The 21,604-nt window shown below is 44.6% G+C and overlaps 1 protein-coding gene across 6 annotated transcripts in view; it reads right to left on the bottom strand.

Annotated features, from left to right (window-relative positions):
- LOC123757808 (protein bric-a-brac 2) overlaps positions 1 to 21,604 on the bottom strand; it is a 135,749-nt gene that overhangs the window by 96,931 nt on the left and 17,214 nt on the right. The window contains exon 1 of one of the 6 annotated variants that reach the window (XM_045741645.2): positions 5,357 to 6,388. The exons of the other annotated variants lie outside the window; for them this stretch is intronic. Within the exon in view, the coding sequence (XP_045597601.2) occupies positions 5,357 to 6,373 (1,017 nt within the window). The 5' untranslated portion in view covers positions 6,374 to 6,388. Of the gene's footprint in view, positions 1 to 5,356; positions 6,389 to 21,604 lie in introns of those variants that run through there. 6 annotated transcript variants of the gene reach the window in all.

Below are 21,604 nucleotides of genomic sequence, written 5' to 3'. Positions count from 1 at the left end.
ATGAAGGCCAAGTTCCAAATCTACACAGTAGAATAACAACATACTGGAGCGAAAGATAATGAAGGAAATACAGAATAGAACCAATGAGGAGTACAGGTGCCATAGACACCTGTACACCTGTACACCTGTACAGGTGCCATCAGAGAACACTGAACATCATGGCGTCCACGGCTGTTCAACTCCCTCCCAGGAAGCATTAGACATATTACCGGAACAAAGGTGGATGTCTTCAAGATGTATTTAGACAAGTTCTTGTTAGAAGTGCCCGACCAACCAGGCTGTAGTGGATATGAGAGCCTGCCGGCCGCTCCAAGCAACAGCCTGTTGGACCAAGTTATCACAAGTCGAGCTTGGCCTCAGGCCGGGCTCAGGGTGTAGAAGATCTCCCGAAACCCTCTCCAGGTATGCTCCAGGCATCACTACCCAGTTGGTCAAGGGGGAGTGAGTGTGGCGGCAGGCGTGAGTGTAGCGGCAGGAGTGTAGTGGCAGGTGTAAGTGTAGCGGCAGGAGTGTAGTGGCAGGTGTAAGTGTAGCGGCAGGAGTGTAGTGGCAGGTGTAAGTGTAGCGGCAGGAGTGTAGTGGCAGGTGTAAGTGTAGCGGCAGGAGTGTAGTGGCAGGTGTAAGTGTAGCGGCAGGCGTGTAGTGGCAGGTGTAAGTGTAGCGGCAGGAGTGTAGCGGCAGGTGTAAGTGTAGTGGCAGGTGTAAGTGTAGCGGCAGGAGTGTAGCGGCAGGTGTAAGTGTAGCGGAAGGGGAAGTGAGGAGAGGCCGAGTGTGGCAGCCCCGAGGGAGGGTGATTGATGGCCCGGCACTGAATATTACCGCCACACGGCGACGCTCACGTTGTCAGGGCGCCAGCGCTAATGACGCCTTCGTCCTCGTGACGAATCTCTTCCCGATTGGTAGAAAACGACACGAGCGTGAGAGTGGTTGCTAATCTATATTGTGCGATACAGCGCAGTACTGCCACTCACAGGTGTGGGGCTGGCACTCGCGGGTGTGGGGCTGGCACTCGCGGCACTCCCTAAATTTATTTTTGTTGTTTTATTGAGAGGGGGTTCCGTGACGGCGCTGCATCCTCTAGGTCTGGTCTTATGTAGATGATGTACAATTCTCTGAATGTTTCCTCAAGGGTGTTCTTATATCCGCTAGCTTTGCAAATGTTCCTGATGATGATGGTCAGTAGTGCTATGTGCGTCCGATAGAAGTCAGTTCATGCCCTCCTTCGTTTACTCCGCTCAGTATTCTGCATGCAGTGATCATGTCTCCTATGGTCCTTTTCGTCTCCTCGCTGTGTTCGTGAGATGAGGACTTGATGCTGGGGTTGCTGGGTTGGTGAGTGCACTCGCAGTGCGTGCAGGGCTTCAACCTGAACCCATGGTCTCTTACTTGGGTAAGACTGCCATATTATTACTTTATTTTATTAATATTAATTACTTTATTGTTATTAATTACTGTTATTTTTATCCTTGTATGGTTGTAGATGAGCTTTGGCCTGGACCTTAATTTTCATTGTTAAATAACATTAAATAAGTCTCTCTTCTTATACGATTCAGTTCCCTCAGTGTTTCCCTGCACTCTAGAACCAGCCTTTCCTCTAGTAGCATATATCTGAACGCTCTCGAGTATCGTTTTGTTCTCTCTTTTTTTTTTAGATTGGGGTTCTCTGCTGGGGTGACATACTGCAGGACTTCCCATAGGAGTGCCATGAATGGCTTTCATGGCACTTGCTGGCCTTTCATCTTGCAACTCTGGTCTCCACGTTGGTTCTTTTGCTAAGACCTCACTAAATCTTTTTTCTTCTCTTCAACCTGATCCTATGGTCTCTTACTTTTTTTTATTCTTATATGGTTATAGATGTGGTTTGGTTGGACCTTAGCTTTCATTGTAATGTTATTTTCAAATTACCTCTCAGCTTCCCTCCTGATTCGAGTGCATTCATCTAGTGCATCTCTATTGTCCTCTGTTCTTAACTCTCTGTACATTTTCCATGCTTCTTGGTCCTTCTCCTCTACTTATCTGCACTGCCTCTTTAACCAGGGAATTTCTTTGCTTTTCTCAACACGTTTTTTCTTGTGTGTGATGTACAGGTCCAGTGTGTCTGCACACTTCTGGCCAACAACCTCCATCAACTCATGTATCTTTCCGTCAGTGCTCTTCCCCACTGCACTTCACTCAGGAAGTGCAGAACATTATCAACAACTGGAACATTATTCCTCACCTTAATATAGTCCTCGAGTCTGTAATCTCTCATCTTCGCCAACTTGTTTCTTGATCTAACCTTTAGCTCCGTTATGCACTCAAGCACGGTAATGGTGGGTAGGGTAGTGGTGGGTAGCTCCTAGAGGGCATCTCATATTCTATCTTCTCAACATCTGCCGCAATCTGAGCGTTGATGGTTGAGTCTTTTCTCTTGCACTTGTTGGTTCTGTAATACGATGTTTCCAATATTGCAACGTTGGTCTAACAAAGGCTGCGTACATGCCATGAAAGAATTATGATTTACGTTTCAAAACAAAGTTTTAATGTTTGCCAGCGTCCCATATGGCGCGGGTGTCATCCTGCCTATAGGTGACTGGTGTTATTGTTGGAGTTATATCCACTCCCAAATATTTTTATCTCCGATTTCTGAAGCTGCCTTTACTTATGGTGTAGAATGTGTGTGTTCTCGCCTAGTTGTGTTTGCGGGGGTTGAGATTTAGCTCTTTGGTCCCGCCTCTCAACCGTCAATCTACTGGTATACAGATTCCTGAGCCTATTGGGCTCTATCATATCTACATTTGAAACTGTGTATGGAGTCAGCCTCCACCACGTCACTGCCTAAGTGCATTCCATTTACTAACTACTCTGACACTGAAAAATTTCTTTCTAATGTCTCTGACTCATTTGGGTACTCAGCTTCCACCTGTGTCCCCTTGTGCGTGTACTATCCGTCTTAAATAATCTATCCTTGTCTACCCTGTCAATTCCCCTGAGAATTTTGTATGTGGTGATCATGTCTCCCCGAGCTCTTCTGTCTTCCAGCGACGTGAGGTGCATTTCACGCAGCTTTTTCTGTAGCTCATGCCTCTTAGTTCTGGGACTAGCCTAGTGGCATACCTCTTAACTTTTTCCAGTTTCGTCTTGTGCTTGAAATGGTACAGGCTCCATGCTGGGGCCGCATACTCTAGGATTGGTCTTACATATGTGGAATACAAGATTCTGAATGATTCCTTACACAGGTTCCTGAAGGCTGTTCTGATGCTAGTCAGCCTCGCGTATACCGCAGATGTAATTATTTTTGTGTGGGCTTCAGGAGACAGGTTTGGCGTGATATCAACTCCTAGATGATGTATGTGTGTGTGTGTGTGTGTGTGTGTGTGTGTGTGTGTGTGTGTGTGTGTGTGTGTGTGTGTGTGTGTGTGTGTGCACTCACCTAGTTGTGCTTGCGGGGGTTAAGCTTTGCTCTTTCGGCCCGCCTCTCAACTGTCAATCAACTGTTTACTATTTTTTTTCTCTCTCCACACCACACACACACACACACCAGGAAGCAGCCCGTGACAGCTGACTAACCCAAGGTACCTATTTACTGCTAGGTAACAGGGGCATTCAGAGTGAAAGAAATTTTGCCCATTTGTTTCTGCCTGGCGCGGGAATCGAACCCGCGCCACAGAATTACGAGTACTGCGCGCTATCCACCAGGCTACCAGGCCCCTTTTGTGTGTGTGTGTGTGTGTGTGTGTGTGTGTGTGTGTGTGTGTGTGTGTGTGTGTGTGTGTGTGTGTATGTGTGTAATTACCAAAGTGTAGTTACAGGATAAGAGCTACGCTCGTGGTGTCCCGTCTTCCCAGCACTCTTTGTCATATAACGCTCTGAAACTGTGTGTGTGTGTGTGTGTGTGTGTGTGTGTGTGTGTGTGTACATGGTGAGCAATACACTTACATCGCATCAGGCTTGGATACCCATGTGCATGGGAAATAGGCTTACAGGTTCCAGAAGATGAGAGGAAATGTCAGCACTGTGGAGAAATGCCCGACAGACCACTGGAACATTATCTAACACAGTGCACAGTTACAAACCCATTAAGATTTCAACTTAGATTCAATAGAACAGAAGTTGTTAAACACATGGGACAAAATCTTACTAAAGCGACCATACGAGTCATAAATATTCATACTCCTCCTAAGTAAAACAGAAACAAGCAACACTTAGTGGGTCAGCCAAAGGCTTAGGGCCCCCGCAGGAATTTCCCTGCAAAAAATAAAATATAAAATAGGCAACACTACTATGCAATAACACGGTGAAAGTTGTATATAGAATCCGAAGAGGAATAAAAACAAAACAGAAAACGGTATACTCCGGAGGTTGGTGCGGGCAGCATTGACCGCAAAGACAACGATGAAGACAACCTCGGTCTTGATTATGGAGAGGCGCGCCACGCGGGGCTCGTGTTCGCTGTGTCATGACACACACTACACTGCCCGTTAACGTCAGGCCACAACGACATAGGCACAGGAATACACACACACTCACACGCGCATGCGCACTATGAGGAACGTTTGGGGGTACTTGGCCTCACAACGTTGGATAAGAGAGAGATGGATTCGATGGCCAGATTTATAATATTCTCAGCGAAGGACTGACGAAGTAGATAGGGCAGAGATGTTAAGGTTTAGCGATAGAGTCGACATTTTTGGAAACTGGCGACTGTTGAGTCATTAGAGTAGAGAGAAACAGTTCATCAGTCAGGACGGTATGAACAGCGAAACAGCTACGGTGAATTCCAATGCACAGTTTCACGATTAGATGAAATGGTTTCACGATTATGAATGGTTCCCCACAGTCGGGGACAGGAAGCCTGTACCTACATTTAGTTAACCCCTTCCCCCTTGGCCAACTACTGACCTTCTCCAGGTTGCAACCCACCTCGGTTGCCTATTTACTGGGAGGTGAATAGAGACACCAGGTAAAATGGAACGTTGTACAAACGCTTCTGTCCTCCAACGGGAATGAAACCTCTAGACAAATCGGCTGTGACCTGACTGTGCCTACCACTGTGCCACAGGGTCAGGCTCTCCCACAACTGACAACTGAATGAGCGAGGATCAGGAGCTGAAGCACGCGGACATGTCTGACCTCTGATCTCTCTCTCTCTCTCTCTCTCTCTCTCTCTCTCTCTCTCTCTCTCTCTCTCTCTCTCTCTCTCTCTCTCTCTCTCTCTCTCTCTCTCTCTCTCTCTCTCACACACACACACACACACACACACACACACACACACACACACACACTCACACACACACACACACACACACACACACACACACACACACACACACACACTCACACACACACACACACTCACACACACACACACACACACCTTCATGAAGGGTCTGGGTGGGTTGTCGGTGGGTTGTTGTGCCATGTGCTGCGGGAAACCAAGAGCTCCGAGAAGGCCCTGATGGTGGGGGTGAGGGGCGTGGGGCTGGTACTGGTGCTGAGAGAAGCCATGTAGAGGCGGGGGTCTGGGCTGCGTGGGCGCACTAGTAATGGGAATGTAGGGCTGCGGGCGACCAAGAAAGGCGTGGAGTGGTTCCCAATACTCCCACTGCGGGCTGGAGATCTCACCCGCCAGGAGCTGCCTGCGAGTGCGGTTGTAGAGAGCCTTTAGGTTGTTCAGTCGCTGCCGGGCCTCGTCGCCAGACACGTCTTTGCGACGTGTAAGGGCGGCTGCTAACGACGCCCAGATGGCTCGGTGGTTCTTCTTCTCGCTGCTGAACTTGGACTGCCACTCGTCGCTCGTGTACATCGATATCAACTCAACGGTCTCCTCGTATGTCCAGTTGCGAGACCTGCCTCGCTCCATGCCCATACTGTCCTGCAGATCGGCCCAACCTCCCCAGGGCATGCCCGTGCCCCCATCCATGTTGAGGAGCGCCTGGGGCAGCGTGGGCGGCCTTGAGGGCCCGCCCACGCCAGACATCAGCCCGCTGACACTCGAAGTCGGGGTGCCAGGGAGACTACGCGACGCGACCGACGGTGAAGGTGAAGTGTTGCTGTCACTTGTCATGGGGTTGTGCATGTTCATATTCATGTTGCTAGCAACGTTAGAACCCATGCCCGCCCCCGCCACCAGACCAGCAAGGCCTAACAGCTGATGGGGGGGCAGTTGGTGGGGGCCCGGGAGCTGGGGCGGCTCGCTGCCCACACCCGCACGCTCGCTATTCATGTTGTCACTGGGTGGAAGTGTAAGGCAGTAGGAGGGCAGAAGTAAGACCACAGCACACGCCGCTCCGCACACACGGCTTACACTACAACTCTTGGACGCGGCCGCCGCTCTACACTGGCGGGAACGCGGGCGCAGCTTCAAAACATTTGCGTTAACTGCTGTGCGCATGCGCTCCTCAACCTTCAGTGCGCCACGAGGGTCGTATCCCACAGATAAAACTCACAACATCCGCCCCTATGGAAGCCATTATCATTTGATGATCGTCAAGTCAGCGCGACCCCGATATAAGCCCCCCGCACCCCGCCATCAGGCGCCTGATCATCATCATCACCATTATCATCATCATTACGCGGGCCGCGTCGGACCCAAACGACCGCCGGTAATGATGATCATCATCATTACGTTGATGACGCACCAGGAAATGACGATGGTAATGGCAGGGCCTAATGATAGTTTGTGTGGGGAGGTAATATCAGGGAATATAAAATATACGGATTGTGATAACCAACCCGACTACTCCATCACCAGTTCGGACCTCCTTACTGAACACGTCTTCCCTCACTATCTACACCTCTTCCTACACCGTATATGTACACACATATACACTTATTTGCCAGCATAAATCATACTAACATGTCTTGTCTTAATATGCACTCATGCCATATATTTTCCTTTTATGTTTAAGCCAATTCGATATCTTTGGTCGCTTCCTGCGCGATGTTTGTACTCTCACTTGAGAGGCAGTGTGTAATGTTCCGTGTTGATGTTCTTCACCAGCACTGCTCTTCCTAGTTGATTATTCTTCACCACTCCTGGCGTCAGCCTCACATCACGCCCTCTTGCACACCCTTATCCTCAACTTCATTTCCCCCTCACCGTTTGTCTGTCTGTCTGTCTGTCTGTCTGTCTGTCTGTCTGTCTCTCTCTCTCTCACACACACACACGCCTAGTCCTTCCAACTCCTACTCTCCGCGTTCACTCTTAACTAATCTACACAATAACCACAAAATAAAGTTCAGCCATATCTCATTTTCTTTTCCATCAGTTACAGAAAGTTCCTCAAAGTCAATTAAAGTTCCCAAGAGTTTCCCGGAGGGCTGGCTGGTGGGTGCACAGGCGATGCCACCACACACACACACTAACACCTCGCCCTACTTGAAGGAGGAGGAGGAGGAACCACCTCTTCGACCCGGTACTCACACCTCCAACCGTACCTCACATCCGCGTCCCTCTACCATTACGTAAGTTCCCCTTCGCTGTCCATTTTCTTTTCTAGCCGTTACCGTTACCTAGAGTTCGTGTTCGGGAAAGTGTTAATTCATACGTCACCTTGCTCACACGGTTATCACATCCAGAGTCAATACCTCGGATGAATGATTTCAATGAGCTGAGAAGAGCTCACGTTTCGCTGAGCAAACGTTCGCAGCTTCACTTATATCATGAAGCCAAAAGCGAGAAAGGCTTTCCGTCATCGCAACTTCACGTTGCAAACTACGGTACTCTAACGAGTTTTCCGAGACTTAGTCTGACTATGTAGATGGACTACAAAGCAGGTTTAGATTCGTCAGTAAAGCTCATGTTCAACTCTGAGTATATATGCTACAGGAGATAATCAGTTTAGATTAACTTGTTTTCCGTTTAAAGATAATCCTAATCAGATGTTTAGTCTTGAAACCACATCAATATTTGTGTGATACCACCCTTACTGTCAGTACTATACTTACACTCTTGTATTCATAGCCACTTTCATGAGAAATACAGAAAAGGGAACGTTTCTTTCATCCTGATGCCTCTGTTTACCTAGCAGAAAATAGGTACCTGGGTGTTAGCGGCAACGGGCTGCTTCCTGGTGTGTACTCACCTAGTTGTGCTGCGGGGGTTGAACTTCGGCTCTTTGGTCCCGAGTGTTTATTTTACTATTTGTGAGTGCAGAATCGAGTTATTAGCTCTTAGGCCCCGCCTTTGTAACCAATCTATTTTCCTATATTATGTCTACTAGATGTATCTATTTCTAATACACACACACACCGATTTATTTTGAACCAGTGTGACGCTAAGAATTACCAATACAACCCCCACCATATACATCAACATACGGAAGTCATCAAAATATATTCTTTGTTGAGTAAAGAAATGCAAACAACATATGCACCTGGAGCCTTTACCTGTCACACACCCTAACACTCCCCCTGTCACACAACCACTTCCGTCACACACCCTAACACTTCCCCCGTCACACTCTCTAACACTCCCCCTGTCACACACTCTAACACTTCCCCTGTCACACACTCTAACACTCCCCCCGTCACACACTCTAACACTCCCCCTGTCACACACTCTAACACTCCCCCTGTCACACAAACACTCCCGTTACACACCCTAACACTCTCCCCCGTCACACACCCTCACACTCTCCCCGTCACACACCCTCATCCTCTGGTCCCACCTGACTTACATCACCACCATTCTGCGAGACACATCGTTATCTTCCTCCTGCCACACACATCTTCACCTCTGCCACCAGGACCAATGAACCGGAGCTCAACCCCCGCAAGCACAACTAAGTGAGTACACATTTTCACCCCTGCCACACATCTCCTCCCTTCGCTGCCCCCTAACACAGTCTTCACCTTTCTTTGTAACACACCATCATCTTCACCTGCCGTCCACCCCCCCACACCCTTCCATACCACCTGTCACACACCCTCCCCCCCCCTACCATGCCACACACAGTGTAATGAAATACACAAATACACATTTTGAATCACTCGTCGATCTGGCAATAATATATATATATATATATATATATATATATATATATATATATATATATATATATATATATATATATATATATATATATATATATATAAACAATAAAATCCAAATGAAACAGAACCAGCATCTGCCTTGGTGAAAATAGTGACTGCGACCATAAAAGAAATGTGTTCGCCAGAATGGCATTAGCCGACATGAGTTGCCACCGACACACACACACTCAAGACTCGATGTTCCTCTCGCTGACGTCACCATTGACACCAGTCCTCGGTCAACTGCCACACACACCTGACTCAACACTCAAGAAAGCCTTCACATATCTGATCACTGAAGATCCTCCAGGTCTGACTGAAAGAGGGAGAGCTAAACAAAGGCAAAAACCCCGGCCGGCGCGCGAGTTGGCAACCCTCCCTCTGCCGACGGTGGTTGTATCGGGGTCACGACAATAACTATAATAATAACAATAACAATGATAATAACAATAATCGTTACTAGGGGCCCCACAACGCACTGAAAAGAAAATGTCACATCAATCATTCTCCGCCACATTATTATCATCAGGATAATGACAGTCCGCTACTCACCTTGCCGAAACTTTTATTATACGAACGTGTACACACACACACACACACACACACACACACACACACACACACACACACACACACACACACACACATGAGGTTCAAGTATATGGTCCAAGAGCTAGAGCTCCATCCTGCAGGCGGAAATAGGTGAGCGTACGCGCACACACACTAAGGGGGCCTGTGGCTGAGTGGACAGCGCTTGGGCCTCGTGGTCCTAGGGTCCGGGTTCGATCCTCGGTAATGGCGGAAAACAAATGGGCGGAATTTCTTTCACCCTGATGCCCCTGTTACCTAGCAGTAAATAGGTACCCCGGGAGTTAGTCAGCTGACACGGGCTGCTTCCCGGGGGTGGAGGCCTGGTCGAGGACCGGGCCGCGGGGACACTAAAAGTCCCGAAATCAACTCAAGATAACACCGAAAACGTTCATTCTGATGTCTCTCTGGCTCATTTGAGTACTCAGCTTCCACCAAGTGTCCCCTTGTGCGTGTGCCACCCGTGTTAAATAATCCATCCTAATCTATCCTGTCAATTCCCCCTGAGAATTTTGTTTGTGGTGATCATGTCTCCCCGGGCTCTTCTGTCTTCCAGCGACGTATGTGTACTTACCTATTTGTACTCACCTATTTGTGTCTGCAGGTTCGAGCATTGACTCTTGGATCCCGCCTTTCGAGGATCGGTAGCTTACAGCAATAACTATGGTCCTATTTCCCAAACATACTTAGTTTTAAAATTATGAATAGTATTTGCTTCCACAACCTGTGGAAGCAAATACTATTTACTTTGCTTCTTTGTTTTACTTTGCTTCCTCAAGTACATTCCATTTTTCCACTACTCTCATGCTAAAAGAAAACTTCCTAACATTTCTGTGACTCATCTGAGTTTCCAGCTTCCACCCATGACCCCTCGTTCTGTTACTATTCCATGTGAACATTTCGTCTGTGTGTGTGTGTGTGTGTGTGTGTGTGTGTGTGTGTGTGTGTGGAAAAAAAAGAAAAGCGATTGACAGTTGAGAGGCGAGCCGAAAGAGCAGAGCTCAACCCCCCGCAAGCACAACTAGGTGAATTCAACTATGGGAATACACACACACACACACACACACACACACACACACACACACACACACACAGGTCCTAGCGGCCGAACGGACAGCGCTCGCAAGTCATAGTCCAAAGGCCGCGGGTTCAATTCCCAGGCAAGGCGGAAAGAAATACACACTTTCTTTCACATGATGCACCTGTTCACCTAGCAGTAAATAGGTACCTTGGAGTTAGACAGTTGAAGCTATTGTGTGTTATATACTGACACCCTATCTATTTTCCTGTATCATATCTACTACATATATTTTTCTCCCACACGCACATCCCGAGGAAGCAGCCCGTAATAGCTGTCTAACTCCCAGGTACCTATTTACTGCTAGGTAACAGGGGCATCAGGGTGAAAGAAATTCTGCCCATTGTTTCTCGCCGGCGCCAGGAATCGAACCCGGGTCACAGGATTACGTGTCCAGCTTGCTATCCACATAGCCACAAGGCCCCCAGGAGTTTGTGTGTGTTTTGTGAAATATATATCGCAGATATAATAGAACAAATTAGGCCGGGAGTCAGTACCTTAGAAACCTGAGGTTAAGAAAGGCGGGCTCCAAGAGCTAACTGCTAGATCTTGCAGGAATAAATAGTAAATACACACACACACACACACACACAAAAGATAGAGGAAAAAAAGAAGTGATTTTGTAAGATCACTACTTACAAAATACTAACAGAAATCGACCAAATTGACAAAGAGGAATTCCTAAAACAAGCAACATCACGAACAAGAAGAGGACACAGATTCAAGCTAAGGAAACAAAGGTGCCGAAAAATATATTAGAAATTTTTCTATTGAAAACAGCGTGGTAGGCAGTTGGAACAAAGTAAGTGAGGTGGTGGTGGAGGCCAAAACCGGCAGTAGTTTCAAAGCGCTATACAACAAAGAGTACTGGGAAGACGGGACACCACGAGCGTAGCTCTCATCCTGTAACAAGTTCAAGTTCAAGTATGTTTATTGAGATAAGAAAGAAATACATCTCAAAGGGATAGAGTAGCTTAGGCTATTTCTACCCCCCCCCCCCTCGTCCTGTAACTACATTTCTGAAATTACACACAATTACACACACTTATAAATGAATTTTGCACCACAATTCTCCCGGCAAGTAGGCTCTAAGCCCCACACGCCAAACAAGTCCATTCCGCTCCAACCAAAATCCCCTTCCCCCCTACCAAAAAAACAAAAAACACGAAACTTGATGAGATATCAAGATGATGATAGCGAAGGTGGCCTCCACCGGGGACTCAACCACCCTCCCCTTCGTTATTACGTAGAGGGAGTGGTGGCCGTGCTGGCAAGGAGGAGTGAGTGTATACCAGCCCACCACTAACACCCGCCACCCCGACAACTTCCCTTACCAATACATATATATAAGTGCGCGTCTGCCAAATGATTATGAATACGGAAACTCATCAGAAATATTTACGATAACATGCAAAATATCGCTGGAAAATAAAATGGAATACCTGTAATAATAATAGTAATAATAATAACAGTAACAATAATAATAACAATAACAATAATAATAATAATAATAACGGCTGACTGAACCGCTCGCTCGAATATTGAGGCTTGGCTGGGGCGGCGAGTGTGCGCGCGCGCTCCATCCACCACACACACATCCACACACACATATACATCCACACACACACATACACACACACACACACACACACACACACACACACACACACACACACACACACACACACACACACACACACACACACACACACATATATATATATATATATATATATATATATATATATATATATATATATATATATATGAATTGGGGAGGTAGAAGCATATATACAATATAGATACAATCAGAGAACACTGTATAAACATCAGAGGTTCATGGTTGTTCAACATCCTCCCAGCGAGTATAAGAAATATTGCCGGAACAACCGTGGACATCTTTAAGAGAGAACTAGATAATTTTCTCCAGGGAGTACCGGACTCCCTGCTTTCCCTGCTATTCACTGGTGAATAGTGGGCCTACAGGCCACTCCAAGCAACAGCCTGGTGGACCAAGCTCTCACAAGTCAAGCCTGGCCTCGGACCGGGTTTGGGGAGTAGAACTCCCAGAACCCCATCATCAGGTATACTAAAATGTTCTATGAGAATCCACAAGGGGACTGACAGCTGATTGGACAGCGCTTCAGATTCGTAGTTCTGAGGTTCCGGGTTGATCAGTGTAAATCAGTTGATCCCTGGTGGAGGCGGAAATAAATGGGCAGAGTTTCTTTCACTCTGATGCCCCTGTTACCTACGTAGTTAGACAGTTGTTACGGGCTGCTTCCTGCGTGTGTGTGTGTGTGTTTGAAAAAAAATCAGTTGATTTACAGTTGAAAGGCGGGCTTGAAGAGCCAGAGCTCAATCCCCGGACGCACAACTAGGTGAGTACACGGGGGCCCTCGCGGCTGAGTGGACAGCACTCGGGAGTCGTATTCTAAGAGTTCGATTCTCGACATAGGAATGAGCTATGAGAAAAGATTACTGGAACTGAACCTTCCAACACTGGAAGACAGAAGAATTAGGGGAGACATGATCACTACCTACAAAATTCTCAGGAATAGCCAGGGGTAGATAAAGATTAACTGTTTAACACGGTACGCCCATCAAGGGGACACAGGTGGAAACTGAGTACCTAAATGAGCACAGGGACGCTAGAATGAACTTTTTCAGTGGCAGAGTAGTTAACAGATGAGATGCATTAGGCAGTGATGTGGAGACGTGGATTTTAATCACGGAGAAGTGGTTGGTTAAATAAGGATTCCCGTGAAGATGGGCGGGTGATGTGATATGGATGGCAAAACTGGTAGAAACAACGGATAAGTATTTCTTGAAAGAGCACATTACAGACACAACAAGTTGTTGTTGTTGTTGTTAAAGATTCGCTACCTGGAACAAAAAGTTCCTAGTAACACGGGCTATGGTGAGCCCGTAGAACAACAAGTGTATGGGGACAGGCCCCACCAGCAACAGGAGACTTGGGGGTTTACCTACAATGAAGCAGATGTTGAGAAGATAGAGTATGAGATGCCCTTAGAAGCTAGCGACCACTGCACTATCATGCTTGAGTACATAATGGAGATAAAGGAGTTAGAAAGACCAAGATACACCTTGAGGAAGAAGTGAGATTACAGTAGGGTGAGGGGCTTTGTGAGTGAAGTCAGATTTACGATGAATGAATGATGGTGATTCTTGAGGTTATCTTGAGATGATTTCGGGGCTTTAGTGTCCCCGCGGCCCGGTCCTCGATCAGGCCTCCACCCCCAGGAAGCAGCCCGTGACAGCTGACTAACACTCAGGTACCTATTTTACTGCTAATTAACAGGGGCATAGGGTGAAAGAAACTCTGCCCATTGTTTCTCGCCGGCGCCAGGGATCAAACCCCGGACCACAGGATCACAAGTCCAGCGTGCTGTCCGCTCGGCCGAACGGCTCCCCGGTCAGGATGAATAAAATATTTTGGAATGCTTCGATTAGCGGTGGTAATCAAAGTGTGCACTTTTTGACTCTGGTACCACTTTATTCTCTTGAGAGATACATTAGAAAAATACTCATTTAGAGTATAGCATTAAGTGCAAATTCAGTGGCTTAATAGTGTTGCAGATAAGGCTACTGAGAGCCAGTCCAATATTAATTATATGCCAAACAAAAGCGGGTATAATATCAATTGTGAGCTGGACAGTATTTAATCGTATATTATAGTTAACTAGCATTATTATCCGATCAGATTTGTTAATGTGGACTTGCGTTGATAATCCGGCTGCAGAAATAACGCGCGCCGACTTCCCTTCGACTATTCATACATGTAAATTGTGATCAAATGTATAGTTTCCTCGGGTCAGCGACGGGGGCTGCTTGGCTCTCAATGTGCCAGTAATTAACTCTGATTTTGTTTATCTGCTGGGAGCTATGGCACGCCGGCCGGCAGCTTGCACCATCCATATACATGCTGACTATTTTCATCATTACAGCAGTGTTGTCAATTTGGATGTTTTACATCTAGATATTGATGATTTTAATTATATCAGGATGTCAGAGAACATGCTATTCCGATATCAGATGTACATTTAGATGGTTTTAATAGAATCATGAATGCTTTTAGATTTTACCAAATTTGTTCCAGATATTTGCAAGTCTCCGAGTGTGCTATCGTACATTCATCTTTTATTTTACTGGTCGCTTTATTTGTTTCTGTACAAAAGCAAATGGCATCTCTGCGTACACAGGATTTGTACAGGACTAGTCAGCAGAATCTGTGACTCAGGAGCGTCTGCAGCTGTGCAACATAGTGTGTTTCTGAGTAACGGCATAACATGTGTGTTTTTACATAAATTGGTAATAGTGCTTTGTTGTCATAGTTAGTATTGGATGTTATTAACATATTTAAAGTTTATGACCCTTTACAAAAATGCAAAAAGCAGTACGATTGAAAATTCAGAAAGGAGTGGTGCTAGACCAACTTCTCAAGGATTTGATAATGGTTGTTCCCGGCGATGATACAAGAGTACACTGTATTGTAAAACGGAGTTGAAAAGGAAAATTATCAAGACTTGAAAAATCACGCTCAGTGCAAGAAACACATCATGCAAGTCCTTTCAAGAACTATAAAGCTCTTACTTCAATGTTTACACCTGCTAAACTTAAATCAACAAAGCTGGAAGGAGCTTTGATGATGTATTGTGTTGGTACTCTGCTCTGAGGAACTGCGACCATCTAGTTGATCTGTGCAAGAGCAATATTGATCACGGTAAAATTGTGTCGGATTTGAAGATGCATCGCACAAAGTCCAGTAATGTCATAAGGAATGTTTTGTGCAGCCATTTTGAGCAGGAGGTAATTTATGATATAAGTAATAGTACAGTTTGTTGTTAAATGAGTCTAATGACATCTCGGTTCAGAGTTATTAGGAGTGTCCATTATTTACTACAGTAAAAATCATTATAAAGTTGTCAACATATCTTGGATTGGTTCTGCTTGAAAAATGTGATGCTGAAAGTATTATAGAGGGAATTAATATTATCGAATAGAAAGTTAGCGTTGAAGAACCTTGTAGGAATAGGAGCAGATAATGCGGGGGTTATGATTGGAATTAATAATGTAGTTTGCGCGAGATTAAAAAGAGGAAGTCCCATCACTCACTTTATTAAGATGTGTCTGCCACTTCATACAATTGGTAGATTCTCACACATCTTTTGAATGTTTACCTAGAAATTTGAAGTTTCTCATCGCAGAAATCCATAAATGGTTCTCACTCCTCTGTTAGACAAGTTGAATATAAAAAGTTATACGACTCTCTCAATGATGGCACAATTCCACTAAAAACACCTGCTGGCTGTAACATAAGGTGATTGTCTATTCAACCAGCTGTGAGTCGAATAACTGAACAATCTTACTAGCATCACACACACACACACACTGTGTATAATACACACAAAAACAGGCTCCCTGGTTACATTTTACACAAACCTGTTTGTTACTCGTCCTAAACTCTGCAAAAACTGACCCACTCCAAAAATCGCATCAACTACAAAACCTATTTAGTGAAATAATTAACAATGGCGCGTCTTATCATGCAGATGCCGCCTTGGAGCTGAACAGAACTTGACTAAACCGGTGGCTGCATAACTTTGGAGCTAAATAAAACTTAAAGTTGGTTAGTGATCGCTACGCTATAGCTCTAAGTTTAGCTTAGCTAACCTAGTGACCACTAGACTCCGTAACTAATGTCAACCACATGAGCCTTAACATCTGGGTTACCAACCGGACAAAAACTGTCGCTTAACATTATGAAGGAATACTTTCCGTGGATTTCATACAGAATTTTATTGAGTTTGAGGCAAAACCTGATTACAACAATGACAATAAACAGTTGTCCGCTAAATTCAAGCTAAACTTGATATAAATTATCCACTGACGGACGAGTCAGTGTAATAAAAACAATCAAAGATTATAGACTAATAACCGGTACAAAATGCAGTCCATTTAATATCAAAATGCTGTTCACTTAATATCTGACGAATTGCTGATATTACCTTAATAATTACATAATTTATCAAGTAATTATTTGGAATAATTAATTATAACTGAAATGTTTATTGTATTATGAACTAAACTGTTGTTATTGTATAATGATTTATGCTGTGGTTATTGTATTATGATTTATGCTGTGGTTATTGTTTTATGATTTACAGTATATTGTAGTTACTGTATTATGTCTTATATTGTGGTAATTTGGTTGACTTAAACAAGTACATACAGCCTATCTGAGGCAGCACCAGTATGGCCAGAAAAACATAATTCTCCAATATCTACTAAAAATGCAGTCAATGTTGGAAGTTCGATCCCCAATGGCATGATAAGAATTAGAAGACGCCAGTGAAAGTGCTGCTAGAGTCAGCTGCGAAAACAATCATTGGCACATGAAAGTAACTATTTCAGAATATATATAATCACAAAGAGATCCAGATTAAAAAAAAATAATTGTATCTGAAAGATAGGAGACAATGGTTTTATCAAATTAATAGCGAAGAAGTCTGAAACATCAACAGATTTCGGACCGTTTATATATTGAGCAGTTGCGCATCATTGGTTGGGGAAATGTTCAAGGAAGAGGTATTTCAGGACAGTGAGGAAAGAGAATGTCATTACAGTGCAGGTTTGGGTGTTATAACATGACCAAATGGGAACTCTCTAGAGGGTAAGGTTACCTTGCGTTGCCTTTGGAGATCAACGTCCCCGCGGCCCGGTCTCTGACAAGACATCCTGGTTGCTGGATTGTTCAACCGGGCTATTGGACGCGGCCGCGAGCCTTACGTACATATCACAGCCTGGTTGATCAGGTATCATATGGAGGTGTTATCAAATTCTCTCTTGAACACAGTGAGGGGTCGGCCAGTTATGCCCCTTATGTGTAGTGGAAGCGTGTTGAAGTCTCGGGCCTCTGATGCAAGTAGGGGTATAATGTAAAGTGTCAAGACTACGAAGGGTTGCGGGCGCAGCCAGCGAAGATGCGGGGTATCCATAGTCTAGTTTAGATAGTACTAGGGTGGAGATGGTGAGGACGAGGGTCTGGACAAAAGTTGGTGAGGATGAGGTATCTCATATGCTTGACGAATATATATGAATATATATATATATATCCATCCCACAATTGCACTAGAGGGGTACCACCATTGGTGCAATAGTGGGAACCTTTAGCCTCGGCGAAGGGAATAAAGAGCAGAGAAAAACTTGTCGTTTGACTCTAATAACATAGGTATTTGTTTCTTTTACCGACGTTTCTTTTTTATATACTTAATTGTGCAAGACTACACAACTAAATGGTTACAAAATATAAATATTAAGAGGAAAACAAAGGGAGTTTGTTCACTAAAAAGGCTGTAGATTTCTTTGAACTCAAGACACTGGGCAGGAACCGAGGATGCAGTGGGCATTTTCCCTCTGGATTGCAATACGGAGGTTCTGTAAACGAAAGGTCGCCACTCTAGGGTATCTTATTGTTTTGATGAGCTTGGAACCCAGATCCTTGAGAAACCACCTTCCACTATCTTCCCCGTGGACCAAGGGGTCTCGGATCCTATGGGAACAAAGTTGAACCGGTGATCTATTTCCCTATACTTGTTTGCGCTCTCTCTCTCTCTCTCTCTGTGTTGCAGTGGCTCCTGCCTGACCAACTGAGAGGGTAATATATGTGGGTGGCAAGGTGGATACACAAGTTTAGTCCCACGCCAATTGTCATACATATCTCCATGGGCGTAGTGCTATTCCATCTAGTTGACCACAAAGGCAGATGAATTATGGTACAATATATATATATATAAAAAGGCTCTCTCTGTTGATCACTGGGTCAGTCACGTCTCTAACATTATTCAATATTTTGTTTATAGATCTTTACCACTCGGGTGTAGTGGGGTATATAATCCCAAACCCATGTTTTCTGTCTGTTTTCCTTGATAATGTGTTGAAACAGGAAAACGTTCAATGTGTGTTATTCTGTATATTAAGTATACACAATAACGACTTCACTTCCTTGCCAACACTTAAGACCCAGATCTCACGAAATATCATCGGATAATGACATTTTACCTCATGCCTTACCTAATGTTTGATTAGTCCTACCCCATTACCCTGTCTGATTGGCTCTTCCCCCTTACCCTATGTTTAATTGACCCTATCCCTTTACCCCTATGTTTGCCCTCATCACTTCACCCCATACTTCTTTGACTCTTTCACATGTGTATTTAGCCAAAAATTGTACCTCATGTGTTCATTCTCTACCTGAAGATGCCCCAGAGGAACGAAGCATTGTAAAAAATAAAGCCTTCAAAAATTACTAGTGTTTCTTTACCATAAATTTGTTAACTAGACTATTCTTAATACTGATAATAAGAAAATAGAAGCATAGAAAGCTTACACTATAGAATAAATAGCGCCAGCAATGAGGACATGGTCATATTTAACCAAATATGTTTAAAGGAACTGTTACTGCCCAAGTATACAAATATGTGTGAGTGTACTGTATATGTGTATGTTGACAAACAAGATGAGGGGGATGTAAAACAAGGTGTGGGTTGACAATGTAGGGGTTGACAAAGAAGGTGGAGGTTGACAAACAAGATGAGGGTTTGAAAACCAAGTTGAGGATTGCCACTGTAAGGGATTACATACTGGATGGGGTTGACAAACAAGAGGTGGGAATTAGGATGAATGTGGGTGTAGAAGAGGTGTGACTTGACAAACAATTTGGGGTTGACAAACAAGATGGAGGTTGACATGTGAGGGTTGACAACCAATGTAGAGGTTGACAAATAGTGTAGAGGTTGACAAACAAGGTGGGGATTGACAAACAAGGGGGAGGTTGACAACCAATGTAGAGGTTGACAAATAGTGTAGAGGTTGACAAACAAGGTGGGGATTGACAAACAAGGGGGAGGTTGACAACCACTGTGGGGGATTAACAGAGTAGGGATTGACAAACAAGGTCAGCAACAAAGTGGTGGCAAACAAGTTAGAGGTTGACAATGTTGGGGTTGGCAAATAAGTTAGAGGTTGAAAAACAATGTGGAAGTTGACAATGTGCTGTTATGAGTACAGAAATACTCCTTATAAGGTGTTGCAACGGGTAAAAAGGTACAATGATTATAGGAATGTGTAGAGAGTATAGGCTTACAATGATTATCGGAAATGTAATAAGTACAGAGATACAATGATTACAAGGTGCTGTGTGATGACCAAACCACACATTAGTAAATGAAGAAACGACAACGTTTCGGTCCGTCGTTTTCCGACCATTATCAAATCGTCGGTCAAGGACTGACCGAAACGTCGTTGTTTCTTCACTTTCTGATATGTGGTTTGGCCATCAAATCTTTAGCCACGTTATTGTAACTCATCGTCTGCAAGGCGTTGTAATGAGTACAGTACAGGGATGCTGCAATGATTACCTACCTGATTTACCCGAGGGCCACTAACCCTAGTAGCCTCAACGAGGGCAGGAAGCCGGCAGCTTGTCGATGGCTCCACCCCCAATTTGCCTTAATGATCTTTTCCAGGTAGATTTTAAAATTTAACACATTTACGGCTTCGGCGGGTAGGCAGTTCTATGGGATTACAGCCCTGTGGGTGTATCTCCTATTATCTGTCCTGCATTTGGCTTGTTGCCAAAAACCAAACTTGAGCTTGAAGCCGTTGCTCCTTGTTTGTTACATCTAATCTTTTGAAGAAATTGTCTGGATCAACATCCTCTAATTTGTTCAGTATTTTACAAGTTTCAACGAGATCCGCGCTGTCATGCCCTGGTTTACAGTTTCGTGAGCCCTGTGGCCTTCAGCCGTTCCTGTTACGAGCGATGACTTTGCTCTGAAATGACGTTTATTGCCCTGTGTTGCACTCCAGGGCGGGTATGTCCTTCTGAAAATGAAGTCTCCATGCTTGAATACTGTAATCCAAAGAGAGGTGCACTAGAGATTTATACAGTTGAATCATTACCTTCTTTTCCTTAAAATCAAAAGGTACTCTTGATTATTCCAAGGGTTTGATGATTAGCTTTTCTGACTACTGCTCCTACCTGTTGTGCAAGTTTTAGTGAGTGGTGGATTTTTACTCCAATGTCCTTTTCTTCATCAATCTGCTGTAATGTATTAATTTGGTAGTTGGGGCGTGGGTTGTTATGCACCACATGCATGGTCCTGCATTTGTCGATTGCAAGGTGATGTCATGAATACAGGGATAAAATTATTACAAGGTGTATTGAGTACAGGGGTACAATCATAACAAGGTGGTGTAATGAGTATAGTTACAATGAATACAGGGAGGTACAATGATTACAAGGGGATGTAATGAGTACAATGATTACAAAGTGTTGTAATGAGTAGGGCTATCATTCCTTGTGGTTGTCTTAGGCTTCTTTACCTCAGGTTTTGCTGGAATGGGCTGAATTCTAACCAGAGTCATATGTCTACATAATTGTTTTGGTCGCGGTCTTGGGTGGATTTTCATCTCCTTCGTCTGAAATCAGCAGGCCTATCATCTTTTCTGGAGTAATAATAGTTCTTGCCAGAGGCTTTCCATAACGTCCTTTGGTTGTTCAGGGACAGTTGGGCTTTGTGGCAGTCCTGTCCAGGGACTGGTTACCATGACTCAGAACTAGACTCTGACCCATTGGGTTTGGTTCTGTTTCTGCTTCCTGGCTGCAGTATCTGGCTATTTCTTCCTCATGAAATAGGGATGTTCTATGAAAAAGAGGCAATGACTGTATAGAGTTTGGGAACCACTGTAGTAGGTCATTGCGACTGACTTCTGACTAACATCTATCTAGCAGACATGGTCGTTACAGTTTATCAATCAGTAATAAGTTTCCTACCTTCTGTGTGTACTCAGCTGATGGGATTGAGCACATTGCCTGTCTTTGTATCAAAATTGTTTGGC

Source organism: Procambarus clarkii, chromosome 40, assembly GCF_040958095.1.
Source record: "Procambarus clarkii isolate CNS0578487 chromosome 40, FALCON_Pclarkii_2.0, whole genome shotgun sequence".
Classification (NCBI taxonomy): domain Eukaryota; kingdom Metazoa; phylum Arthropoda; class Malacostraca; order Decapoda; family Cambaridae; genus Procambarus; species Procambarus clarkii.
The sequence above is the reverse complement of the archived record's forward strand: the minus strand, read 5'-3'. Positions and strand labels throughout refer to the sequence as shown.